Source organism: Mobula hypostoma, chromosome 9, assembly GCF_963921235.1.
Source record: "Mobula hypostoma chromosome 9, sMobHyp1.1, whole genome shotgun sequence".
Classification (NCBI taxonomy): Eukaryota; Metazoa; Chordata; class Chondrichthyes; order Myliobatiformes; family Myliobatidae; genus Mobula; species Mobula hypostoma.
The window spans coordinates 817,446-831,634 of record NC_086105.1 but is presented as its reverse complement, the minus strand read 5'-3'; the positions used below and the strand labels follow the sequence as shown (position 1 = coordinate 831,634).

Below are 14,189 nucleotides of genomic sequence, written 5' to 3'. Positions count from 1 at the left end.
CGAAGAATACAGCAAGTCGTGCATTCAGTGCATACGGAGGAAGATGCTGCCGAGAAGGGCAGCTCCCTTGTCCAACTTGCAGAGTGCGGGGCCCCTTGACCTAGTGTGTATGGATTTCCTGTCAATAGAACCCGATGCCAGCAACTTGGCAAATGTGTTAGACATCAAGCTTTCCCTACCAAGGATCAGAGGGCGTCCATGGTGGCCAAAGTGTTATGGGAGAAGTATTTCATTTATTATGGCCTTCCCAGGCAGATAGATAGTGATCAGGGATGGGATTTCGAGAGTATGCTCATACATGAGTTACTGAGCATGCTTGGAGTTGAGAAGTTGAAGATTACGCCTCATCACCCACGGGGTGATCCCCAGCCTGAGAGATTTAATCGGACCTTGCTGCACATGCTTGGAACCTTGGAAGTCAGCAAGAACAAGTGGAGTCAACATATTGGACATCTGGTCCACTGCTACAACTGTACAGGAAATGAAGCTACCGGGTACTCGCCATATTATCTGACATTTGGGCACGAGGCAGGGTTGCCCATCGGCCTTTGTTTTAGGACTGGTGAGGAGGACCTACCATCGAAGACATATCAGAAGTATGCATCTGATATAAGAAGGGAGCTGAAAAGGGCTTATGAATTAGCTGAGGTCATGGTTGCCAAGCAGAATCAAGGAAATAAGAGGAGGTATGATCAAAAGGTTAGGATCTCCCAACTCATGACAGGAGACTGAGCCCTCATAAGGAATTTGGGGCTACTTGGGAAGCACAAGCTGGCTGACCACTGGGCAGCTATGCCCTATGTAGTGGAGAGTCAGATGCCAAACGTACCAGTTTTCCATTAAACCAGAGAATTGGAATTTGCCTGTCAAGATTCTCATCAGAATCACCTTCTGCCTCTGGGACAAGAGGTGCAGGTTGACCCAGAACCCAACCTGGAGCCTACAGCTAGTAAGAGGACTCTGAGGCAACGCAGGGTGACTGAAGGACCAACAGCAGGAGAGATTAGACCAGCCCCCACCCCGGAACGGGATACAGACTTGGAGGATGAGGAAATGGGGGTGTAGTATATGCTGCCCTTTGCTAACTCCCCACTGAATGAGGAAGAAATTCCCAACCCTTCTCATGTTGAGTCAGGTGTAATTGGTGTGTGTAGACTGGGTTTCAGCGGGATCACAAAAGGGATGAAGCGGGGCTCAGCCAAGTGGCAGAGGGGTCTGAGTTGCAGGAGGGCATGAGTGATAGACCGGGGGAGGCCTCACCTGGTAGACCAGAAGTACCCCAAGGAGTGTCTGAACCTGAACAAGTAGATGATGGGGTAAGGAGGTCTCAAAGAATCAGGAGACCACCAGATAGGTTGGCCTATGTAGAACAGAGTGTGGCACTTATCACCTTGGGGAGCTATGTCACTGGCATTTATTTACACCTGGGTTGGACCTTGTGGTTTGTATGAAGAGTTGGCAAATTTTCTCAATGTCACGAGGACATGACTAATTTTGGTGGGGGTGGGGGAGACTGTAACACCCTGGGAAAGGTTTCACTGCTAAAGTAATGGTCATTCAGTGTTTGTATTACGGTTAGAGATAACGGGTGCTTTGGAATATGAGCCGTTCATTGAAGAGAGTGTGTTTTTCATGTTGTGTGCCTGACACCGGTGTGAGCTGGGTCTTTTGTTTGGTGGGAGATGAAGGGAGAAGATGCCGGAGAGAAGAGCTTGTAGGACTCGACCTGGAGCAGGGCTATGATCTGATGAAGCTCGGAGAGATGGAAGGAGGATCGGTGAAGGGGAAACCGTGAGCTCCTACTTGTGCACATTAGACTGTTTCATTAAAATGGGCCCTTTTCTTTACTAACCCTTTAGTCAAATTGAGAATTATAAAGCCAAATCATTTAACTGTCTGTTATTTTGTGGTGCTGATTTGTAACAGGGTAACAAATCACACAGCATCCACACAAACGGGGATTAGGGGGCTTGCACTTCATGTTTGGTAGGGCTGGAGGGTGTCTTCCCTGGATTCACGCAACCGATGGAACCAGTGTGTTTCAATTATAATGTACTGCAATGCACTACTGCTCTAAAACAACAAAGTTCACAACATATACCAGTGATATTAAACCTAATTCTGATTATAATCACTTCACACAGCACCGAGTTCCACATTCTTATTACTCCATGGAAATAAGTCCCTCATCTTTTCATTTGCTTTAGCTGCTCATGCTGAATTTTCCTGGTTATCATTTTGGCTCAGGTTTAATGACCATTTCCAGCATCTTCCCCAGAATCAGTTAGAGAGGTTGGTGTACTTTCTCTGTACTCCCTTTCTGGACAGGGTGTTAACACGCGGATCCAAAAATGATTGGAAGATTACAACCAGCACCTCCACAATCCAACAAGCTTCCTGAAGGATTGGAACTAATCTACAAGCTGTTCACACTTTGTAGCATCTCATCCAGTATCAATATCACCCAATGTCAGGAGTCAAGCTGCAGTAAATTGATGACATTTGCATCTATGTACACCCAGAGGGAGAACTCACTGAGGTGTACAACTGCAAAAACAAAAGTCTTTTATCAACCTGCACCCATGTACAACATCAGCTTCTGACCGGAAGGGTTCACAGTGAGGTGATACACAATGTATCCACTCCCCACATGATTTGATCTATCCCCTAGACCCAGGCAAGTGTCAGTGATGAAATTCACTGCTTCCTTCCAAATCTGTGTCTTCAATCAATGGAAAGGATGAACGATGCAGTCACAGAGAAATTCCTTCCTTATCACTGGGTCAAAAACTGAGAATCTGACCTATGTGTGCTGAGCAATACAACAATACCAAAAGCTAACTCACCATTTCCTTCTCAAGGACAGTTTAGTCATGCAACAAGTGTTGGTCCTTGACTGACAATATGTGTGACAATAATAAACCAATTTAATTTATATTAATTACTGATTAAATTTATCAACATTTAATTTAACATACTGATAAAAGTAACGAGCTCCAACCTCGATAAAATGTTTTGCATAATTCCACTGCTGGTTTAATGTCACTGATCCCTGTCCAGTGTGAGCTATTCTCAAGTCAAATACTTACTGCTACAAGGGCAGACTTCTGCTCTCGAATAACAGCACAGCACCCAAGGAACCCAGTGATTGTCACAAGGCTTCCAGCGAAGATAAGGATACTGGCAGAGACAGCAAAGGTGCTAGATGGCAGAAGGTTCAGGTAGTCCCTCTTTTCATTCAGTGTCCAAGCTCCAGTGAGAAGCACACCAACACCAGCTACCTTCAGAGGAAAACAACATCACACAGGGTGAAACCATCACTTGGACATTATGCAGCAACTTTGATTGGCATAATCGCAAACAATACCGAGGTGGCCTACAGAGAGGAAGTCATCTCTCTGAATTTTTACAAATCGGTGTCAAGAAAACAACCTCTCCTTCAATGTCGCAAAAACAAAGGAGCTGGTTGTGGATTACAGGAGGAATGGAGACGGGCTAACCCCTATTGACATCAACGCATCTGGGGTTGAGAGGGTAAACAACTTTAAGTTCCTCGGCATCCCCATCACCGAGGACCTCATGTGGTCTGTACACACCAGCTGTGTGGTGAAAAATACACAACAGTGCCTTTCACCTCAGATGGTTGAGGAAGTTTGGTATGGGCCCCAAATCCTATGAACTTTCTACATGGGCACAATTGAGAGCATCCTGACTGGCTGCATCACTGCCTGGTATGGGAACTGTACCTCCCTTAATCGCAGGACTCTGCAGAGAATGGTGTGGACAGTCCAGCACATCTGTAGTTGTGAACTTCACATGATTCAGGACATTTACAAAGACAGGTGTGAAAAAAGGGCCCGAAGGTTCATTGGGGACCCGAGTCTCCCCAAACACAATCTATTCCAGCTGATACCATCTGGGAAGCAGTACCACAGCATAAAAGCCAGGACCAACAGGCTCCGGGACAGCTTCTTCCACCAGGCCGTCAGACTAATTAACTCATGCTCATTTCAGGGTATTTCTATGTTACATTGGCGGTTCTATTTATTACAAATTACTATGATTCCACTTTGCACATTTAGACAGACATAATGTAAAGATTTTTACTCCTCATGTACGTGAAGTAAAGTCAATTCAATTAAACTGAAGAGTTTCATTCCATAACAGAGAAAACATGCCCAGTATGAAGATAAAAAACATAGAATATCCCAGCACAGACATTGATCATGGGCCAGTGAAACCAGCCACTCTTCGGGAGACACCAGCTGACCTTGATTTCCCAATCACTCCCCAAGCTCTTCTGTCCCCATTTCAGACACCTACAAACTGCAGACTTTCTCAGACACCTGCAAATTTCAGGTACTGGCCAGCACTGACTGGGTGGTACAAAAGGTAAATTTCACTGGTGTATGACTCAATGATACTATCCTCCCTCAGTTAAAGATCTCATGCAATTTCCCTTATTCCAAAAATGCAGGCGCTTCACTTTTCTCCCAGGAATTGTGCCTGGAGGAACACTGGTTCCATAGCCTCAACTCCATTACAATTTGAGGGGACTTGGAGTGTCACAAAGACTCTTGTAAATTTCTACAGGTGTATGGTGGAGGCCATTTCTTCTGGTTGCTTCACAGCCTGGTATGGAGGCTCCAACGCACAGGATCGCAAGAGGTTGTAGATGGTTATACACCCTCCCCACTACAGAGGACATCTTCAAGAAGTGAAGCCTCAAGAAGGTGGTATCCATCGTTAAAGACCCTCACTATCCGGGACACATCCCCTTCACGGTGTAGGTACAGGAGCCTGAAGACCTACATTCAATGGTTTAAACTAATATGGCAGAGGGATGGGAACCAGAATGATAGAGCTGAGGATGAACCAGCAGATTTACAGGTAGATGTTGGGTGTAACATGAATGTAAGGAAGGACAGGCCAATGATTGGGTACAAATGCAGACAGAGCAAAGAGTTAAATTGCACCACAGAGGCAAAATTCAAATGGGTGAGGAATGCAGGACTGAAGGTGCTGTATTTAAATGTGCATAGCGTTCAAGATGCAGAGATGGCAGAGAAACTGAATGTGCATTTTGCATCAGTCTTCACAGTGGAAGACGTCTGCAGTGTACCGGTCATTCAAGAGTGTTAGGGAAGTGAAGTTTCTGCAGTGAAAATTACACATGAGAAGGTGCTCGGGAAGCTTAATGGTCTGAGGGTGGATAAATCTCCTGGACTTGATGGAATGCACCCTCTGGTTCTGAAGGAAGTAGCTGGAGAGATTGTGGAGGTGTTAACGATGAACTTTCAAGAATTGATAGATCCTGGCATTGTATCGGATGACTGGAAAATTGAAAATGTTATTCCGCTATTTAAGAAGGGTGGGAGGCAGCAGATAGGAAACTATAGACCTGTTAGCCTGACATCAGTGGTTGGGAAGTTGTTGGAATCAATAGTTAGGGATGAGATTACGGAGTACCTGAAGGCACATGACAAGTTAGGCCAAAGCCAGCATGGTTTACTGAAAAGAAAATTCTGCGAGACAAACTTACTGCAATTCTTTGAGGAAATTACAAGCAGGGTAGACAAAGGAGATGCAGTAGACGTGGTGTTCTTGGATTTTCAGAAGGCCTTTAACATAAGGCTGCTTAGCAAGATAAGAGCCCAAGGAATTACAGGGAAGTTACTCGCATGGGTGGAGCATTGGCTAGTCGGCAGAGTGGGAATAAAGTGATCCTATTCTGGCTGGCTGCCGGTTACCAGTGGAGTTCCACAGGGGTTGGTGTTGGGACCACTGCTTTTTATGGCGTATGTCAATGATTTGGACTACGACATTAATGGATTTGTTGCTAAGTTTGCCGATGATACAAAGATAGGTGGAGGAGCGGGTAGTGTTGAGGAAACAGAGAGTCTGCAGAGAGACTTAGATAGTTTAGGGGATTGGGCAAAGAGATAGCAAATGAAATACAATGTTGGAAAGTGTATGGTCATGCACTTTGGTGGAAGAAATAAATGGACAGACTATTATTTAGAAAGGGAGAGAATTCAAAATACAGAAATGCAAAGGGATTTGGGAGCCCTTGTGCAAGATCCCTAATGGTTAACCTCCAGATTGAGTTGGTTGTGAAAAAGGCAAATGCGATGTTGGCATTCATTTCTAGAGGTATAGAATATAAGAGCAGGGATGTCATGTTGAGGCTCTATAAGGCACTCGTGAGACCACACTTGGAGTATTGTGTGCAATTTTGGGTTCCTTATTTTAGAAAAGATATACTGACATTGGAGAGGGTTTGGAGAAGATTCACAAGAATGATTCCAGGAATGAAAGGTTTACTCTATGTGGCATGTCTGGCAGCTCTTGGACTGTATTCCCTGGAGTTCAAGAGAATGAGGGGGGATCTCATAGAAACATTTCCAATATTAAAAGGCCTGAACAGATTAGATATGGCAAAGTTATATATACTGACTTCAGGATTGAAGGACGTCCATTTAGAACTGAGATGCAGAAAGATTACTTTAGTCAGAGGATGGTAAATCTGTGGAATTTGCTGCCACGAGTGGCTGTGGAGGCCAAGCCATTAGGTGTATTTAAGGCAGAGATTGATAGCCGGGGCATCAAAGGGTATGGGGTGAAGGCAGGGGAGTGGGGATGACTGCAAGAATTGGATCAGCCTATGATTGAACAGCAGAGCAGACTCAATGGGCCGAATGGCATACTTCAGCTCCTATATCTTATGGTCTTATGGAAATAAGTGGACAAATAAAGCAGGAAACCAAAAGATTTTTCCAGTTATATAAAGAATAAAAGGAAGGTGAGTTGATATTGGACCACTAGAAACTCATGCTGGTGAGGTAGTAATGAGGACAAAAGAAATGCAGATGAATTTATTAAGTATTTTCCATCAATCCTCACTGTGGAAGACACTAGCAGTATGCTAGAAATTAGAGTGTTGGGGGCAGCAGTGGGTGTAGCTGCTATTACTAAGGTGAAGGTGATCTTTCAAGGATCATTAAATTCTGAAATGGTTCCGGAGGAATGGAAAATTGCAAATGTCACTCTGCTTGCTGAAGAGAGGGAGGCAAAAAAGAGGAAATTATAGGCCAGTTAATCTGACCAGTGACTGGGAAGATGTTGGAGTCCATTATTAAGAATGAGGTTTTGGGGTACTTGGAGGCACATGATAAAGTAGGCCAAAGTCAACATGGTTTCCCTAAGGGAAAATCTTGCCTGAGAAATCTGCTGGAATTCTTTAAGGAAATAATAGGCAGGATAGACAAAGGAGAATGGCTATATGTTCTGTACTTGGATTTTCAGAAGTCCTTTGACAAGGTGCCACACACGAGGCTGCTTAACAAGATGACAGCCAATGGTATTACAGGAGATATTCTAGCATGGATAGAGCATTGGCTGACTGGCAGAAGGCAAAGAGTGGGAATAAAGGGAGCCTTTTCTGGTTGGCTGCCGATGACCAGTGGTGTTCCACAAGGTTCGGTGTTGGGACCGCTTCTTTTTACGTCATACATCAATGATTTGGATGGTGGAATTGATGGCTTTGTGGCCAAGTCTGTGGATGCTATAAAGATAGGTGGTAGGCGAGATAGTGAAGCTGCAGAAGGACTTAGAGATAGATTAGGAGAAAAGGCAAGGAACTGGTAGGTGGAATACAGTGTCGGGAGGTGTACGTTCATACATTTTGGTAGAAAGAATAAAGGTGTAGACTATTTTCTAAACGGGCAGAAAATTCAAAAGTCAGAGGTGCAAAGAGACTTGGGAGTCTTTGTGCGGGGTTCCCTGAAGGTTAACTTGCAGGTTGAGTTGGTGATAAGGAATGTAAATGTAAAGTTACCATTCATTTCAAGGGGACTAGAATATAAAAACAAGGATGTAATACTAAGGCTTTATAAGGCACTGGTGAGGCCTCACTTGGAGTATTGTGAGGAGTTTTGGCCCCTTATCTAAGAAAAGATGTACTGGCATTGGAGAGAGTCCAGAGGAGGTTCATGAGAATGATACTAGGAATGACTGGGTTAATGTTTAAGGCTTTTGATGTTTCTGGACCTGTACTCACCAGAGTTTAGAAGAACAGACCGAGGGGCCTGTTTCTGTGCTGTACTTTTCTAATGAGGGGGTTCTCAGTGAAGTCTATGGATATTGAGAGGCCTAGACAGAACAAATGTTAAGAGGATGTTTCTTATAGTGGGTGAGTCTGGGACCAAAGGGCACAGCCTCAAAACTGAAGACATCAATTTAGAAAAGAGATAGGGAAGAACTTCTTCAGCCAGTTGGTGGTGAATCTGTGGAATTCATTACCACAGATGGCTGTGGAGGCCAAGTCATTGGGAATACTTAAAGCACAAATTGATATAGTCTTGATTTGTCAGAGCATCAAAGGCTACGGGGAGAAGGCAGGATGGGTTTGAGAGGGATAATAAGTCAGCCATGATGGAATGCAGAACAGAATTGATGGGCTGAATCACCTAATTTTGCTCCCCTGTCGTATGTATCTACCTCTACTACCACTCTACACAGCGCATTCTAGACACCCACTACTCTCTGTGTAAAAAAAAGATGCCTCTCACATCTTCTTAGAATCAATTAAAGTTTAATTATCATTCAGACCATACTTGGATACACAATGTTCAAACACACCGCCATCTTACCAGAAGTAGCCCCCTCTTACCTTAAATGCATGCCCTCTGGTATTAGACTTTCAATTCTGGGAAACAGATACTTTCTGTCCACTCTATCTATGCTTCTCATAACCTTATAAACCTCTCACAGATCTCCCCTTAGCCTCTGATGCTCCAGAGAAAATAATCCAAATTTGTCTGACCTCTCGATACAGCACATGCCCTGTATTCCATTCGACATTCTGTTAAATCGCTTCTGCACTCTCTCCAAAGCCTCAGCATTTTTCCATAAAAGGTAACCAGAACTGTATGCAATACTCCAGTTGTGGCCTAACTAGAGGTTTATAAAACTTCGACATAACTTCCTGACTTTTGAACTTAATGCCTCGACTATTAAAGGCAAGTATGCCATATGCCTTCTTAACCACTCTATCAACCTGTGGAACTAATTTCAATGGAGCTATGAACTTGGACCCCAAGATCCATCTGCTTTTCAACACTGTTAAGGGCAAGACCCTTAACAGTGTATTATGTCTTTACATTTGACCTATCGAGGTGCAGTTCTTCATATCTGGCTGGGTAAAACTCCATCTGTCATTTCTCCACCCATATCTGTAACTGATCTACATCCTGCTGTATCCTTTGCCTGTCTTCTGTGCATTCCCAACACCACCAAGCTTCTTATCACCTGAATGATTACTAACCCATCCATCTACAGTACAGCTCGCATGTTCTCCCTGTGACTCTGTAGGTTTTCCCTTGGTGATTTGGTTTTCTCCTAGATCACAGAGGTGGGTTAGTCCATTTGTGACCATAAGTTGCCACTCGTGGGTAGATACATGGTAGAATTTGCAGGAAGTGTAATGGTGGAATAACATATGGCTTAAGGCTGGATTAGTTTACAAAGTGGTTGCTGGTCAGTACAAACCCTGTGGGTCAAAGGACTATTTCCCTTGTCCTCCCAGGATCTAAAATATTTCAGTTTCAGTGGCCCTGATAAGAGATTGAGGAACTTTTTGTGACTGATATCATCTTGGAGATGAGGCCACACTTACCCAAAAGATGATGTTAAAAACAAACAGCAGATACTTTAAGCAGATCGTCAGATAGTCTTCTGAATCCTTTTTGTAATTTTTGGTCATTTTCAGTTACTGAAAAACATCCAAAAGAGAAGAAAAATGAACATTTTATTCAAACGGATAAGGAAGTATATCCACTTCGATAATCCTGCGGTTGTAGATAACAGTTGTTGCTTCCCTGGTTTCACATTTCAGGAGACTGGCTGCAGGTTACTCGAGAGAGACGGGGAGCATCAGCTGTCAGTTAAGCACACAATGCATGCTGGAGGAACTGAGCAGGTCAGACAGCATCTATGGAGGGGACGCTTCATGCCGAGGTACAGTATTTCATCAGGACTGGAAAGGAAGGCTGACGAAGCCAGAAGAAGGAAGTGGGGAGAGAGGATGGAGTACAACCTGGCAGGTGATCGGAAGGGAAAGGCAGGTGTGTGGGGGAGGGGTAATGAAGTGAGAAGCTGGGAGGTGATAGGTGGAAAAGGTGAAGGGCTGAAGAAGGAGGAATCTGATAGGAGAGGAGAGTGCCCCATGGGAGAAAGGGAAGGAGGAGGTGCATCAGAGGGAGGTAATGGGCAATTGAGGAGAAGATGGGGTAAGAGGGGAATCAGAATGGGGAATGGTATAAGAGATATGGGGGAGAAGTAGAAATTACCAGAGAAATCGATGTTTATGTTGTCAGGTTGGAGGCTTCCCGGACAGAATATGAAGTGTTGCTCCTCTAACCTGAGTGTCCTCATCATGGCAGTAGAAGGGGAATGGGGACTGAACAGCCACTGGGAAATTTGCCTGTTGCAGATACAGTGAAGGCACTCAACAAAGCACTCTCCCAATCTATGTCAGGTGTGACCCATGAGGAGGAGACCACACCATGAACACAAGACAACCCCAACAGACTCAGACAAAGATGAAGTGTTGCCTCACCTGAAAAGATTTCTGACTGGAAGCTGTCAGAAAAATCATCCAGCACAGAAATAAGCCCTTTGGCCCAACTAGTCAACTCCTCCACAATGTGCTTCTACCCCCTCCATCAGTAGCATGTTTCAATCATCTTGTATTGAAGGAGGAGATGAAGACAATAAACAATAGTCTAACTTAGGTGTTTACAACAAAGGCCTGCGTAACATTTGCCTCGACAGTCTCCACTTGATCACTTTACATCATCTGAACAGGCACGTCAATCCCTGACACTCACATTTAGTCAGTTCTGAACACTAGAGTAATATTTCTCTGTTCTTCCCACCATCGTTCTCCATCTGCCACAGTTGTGCCCACTTAATCACACTCTGCATCCTCCACACAGCGTGTTCTCTCTCCACCCACCTTTGTATCACAAACAAACTTTGATGAAAGGACCAAGTCTTTTGATTCAAGTCATGGATATAGACAGTGAATAGCTGAGACCCAAGTACAGATCCTATTAACAGGCTGCTGCCCTGACAAAGACCCGTTTACTCATCTTCTCTGCTTTCTGCCCATTAACCAATCCTCAACCCTTGCATCACTTCACAAAATATTCATGATATTCTGTGGCCATGGCTTCTGCTCCTCAAATATGTCCACCATTTTCTCAAACACAGTTTTGTTTTCATAAGCTGGGATAATTATTAAAATGTTATGAATTTTAAACACCATATTTACATATCTACATTCTTACTACCTGCTTGAAAAACAATAAAAAGAATATTACCTTATATTACAACACCATCAGACACAGGAGCAGAATTAGGCCATTCAGCTCATTGAATCTGTTCTGTCATTCCATCAAGGCTGATTTTTTTTCTCAATCTTATTCTCTTGCCTTCTCTTCATAACCTTGAACACTTTTACCAATCAAGAATCTATCAACCTCTGCTTGAAATATTCCCAGTGACTTGGCCTCTACAGCCGTCTGTGGCAATGAATTCCACAGATTCACCAGCCTCTGGCTAAAGACATTTCTCCTCATCACTGTTGTTAAAAGAAATGTTCCTTTATTCTGAACTCGTACTCACAGATCCTTGATTCTCCCTTGACAAAACACATCCTCTACACGACGACTCTATCCAGGCCTTTCTGTATCCCAAACCAGGGAGGATTGCATCCGATGGGTTTTAATAAGATCACTCCTCATTCCTCTGAACTCTATCAAGTACAGGCCCAGGGACGAGCACTACACAAAGGTTAACCCTTTCATTCTTGGGATCATTCTCATGAACTTCCTCTGGACTTCATCCGATGCCAACACATCCTTCCTTAAATATGAGGCCCAAAATTACTTATAATAATCCAAATTATTCCAAATTAATACAAATTCTCAGCATTACATCCTCGCACTTATATTCTAGTCCTCTCAAAATGAATGCCAACATTGCATTTGCTTTCCTTACCACCGACTCAATCTGTAAGTTATCCTTAAAGGAATCCTGAACCAGGACCCCCAAATCTCTTCACACTTCCAATTTCTGAATTATTTCCTATTTAGAGAATAGTCCATACCTTTATTTTTAACTCCACACTCCCTATGCTATATTTCATCTGCCATTTCTTTGTCTATTCTGCCAATCTGTCTAAGTCCTTCCTACTTTCTCAACACTACCTGCTCCTCCACCTATCTCCGTATCAGCTGCAATCTTGGCTACTCAGCCATTAATTTCTTCTGTTTCCTCACAATTTTATTTTGTCTTTTCTGCGAGATGGTAGATTTATAAAAAATCTTGATAGTTTACTCTCCTGATCTATATTCTCCATTTTTCCATTGTTTCTTCTTCTTAAGCCCATTACCCTGACTGAGGCAGAGGCTGCTAACAGCAGCTCACCAACCCTCTGTCCTGGATCAGAATTTCAAGAACGTCCTTCCTCCCCCAGGGATGAGGTCTTCGGAACTTCTGTTGGCGATTCTGCAGCTCTGTGGTTTTTTTGGGATGGGGTTACTAGCCCCATGCCCAACCCTCCTCCTTTTGCAGTCTGCTTGGGACTGTCCACGGTGGAATTTTTCCATTGTTTGATGGTTTTAAAAATGTCCCAATTGTCAAGTTTCTTATTCCTCTAAGAAAAACTCTATATCTTTTCAATAAGGCTAGCCTTACCCTCTTTGGGTCAAAGTGAAGCTTATTGTCATCAGCAAACACATTCCACAAGCTTTCCTCTTTTAAACTTGGCTCCCAGACCTGTGTGCCGCCTCCTCTCTCTCTAACTCACGATTGGTGTGCCGGTTATAGCTGAGTTCCCACAAAGCTTTCCCCTTTTAAACTTTGCTCCCGGACCTGTGCGGGAAGATGATTTCACTCAGGTCCATTGCCCGACGAGAAAAAGGCCGCAGCGAGTTGCGGCAGCATAACAGTGCTTTGACCAGCAACCAATCGCCGTTTGAAATTGATTAGTAAGAGCAAATTAAAGGAAGGCAGGGGCAAGTGCAGCGGCCATCGTCTGAGTGTACAGAATCTGTGTGGTGACCCTGAGGCTTTAACTCTTCGAGGCTTCATCAGCGAAAGCAAAGAAAATAAAAGCTCAAGGTCAAGTTTTTCTTATTCCTTCTTTATGTCTGCTCAACTGGGACAGTGGAGATGTCAGGCAGGATAGTGGGAAGCTCCTCTTGCAGGATGTGGGAAGGCAGGGAGACCTCCAGTGTCCCTGACAACTACAACTGCCAGAAGTGCATCCAGCTGCAGCTTCTAACAATCCGCAGTTAAGGAGTTGGAGCTGGAACTGAATGAACTCTGGATCATTCGGGAGGCTGAGGGGGTGGTAGATAGGACATAGAGAGAGGTAGTTACACCCAAGGTGCAGGACACAGGAAACTGGGTGACAGTCAGGAAGGGAAAAGGGATTAAGGAGCCAGTGCAGAGTACCCCTGTGGCCATCCCCTTCACTACTACTACTACATCGACTCAGGCCTAGGGGGCCGGCGTCGGGCATAATGACGGACTCTCCACTTCTCCCTCTCTCTCATCAGTGTGTTCAGTTCATCTACATTAGCCACGCCGCTGTCTTCTAGGAGCGTGTTGACCATAGTCTTGGAAGGGCGCCCAGGGTTCATCCTCCCGTGCTTGGGCTCCCATATGATGACTCGGCTGCCAGGGAGCTCAGTGCCCCGCTAGTTGCAGTCTTTTCACCTCGATTTTAGTGGAGAGCATCGGTAGGTTGTTATAGAGCTCAACGTTCATCATGTGCTGTTGCCAACTCACATCAAGAGCCATCCGGAGCATTCGTGTATAGCAACCATCTAGAGACTTTCACATCGTCTTAGTGAGTGTCCACGCCTCGCATCCGTACGTGAGAATGGACTCTATGACTGCTAGGGAGATCCTCTTTTTAAGTCCCCTCAGCAATAGGTGTATCACTTTAAATACTGTTGGGGGGGGGGTGACCTAACAGAGGAAAGTCACAATGGTTGGGCCTCTGGCAGGAAGGAAAAGGGTGGAGGGGGGGGGGAAGAAGAGGCATGCTGTGGTGATGGGGGATTCACTAGTTACAGGAATGGACAGGAAGCTCTGTGGGTGAGAATGAGATTCCA

At 44.5% G+C, this 14,189-nt stretch overlaps 1 protein-coding gene across 5 annotated transcripts in view; it reads right to left on the bottom strand.

The window, feature by feature from the left end:
- Positions 1-14,189, bottom strand: part of tspan11 (tetraspanin 11) — a 121,020-nt gene that overhangs the window by 62,874 nt on the left and 43,957 nt on the right. For all 5 annotated transcript variants that reach the window (XM_063057564.1, XM_063057565.1, XM_063057568.1 and 2 more), the window contains exons 2-3: positions 9,677-9,772; positions 3,090-3,281 (exon numbers count right to left, since the gene is read on the bottom strand). In XM_063057564.1, coding sequence (XP_062913634.1) covers positions 3,090-3,281; positions 9,677-9,763 — 279 coding nt within the window. In that variant the 5' untranslated portion in view covers positions 9,764-9,772. The remainder of the gene's footprint in view (positions 1-3,089; positions 3,282-9,676; positions 9,773-14,189) is intronic.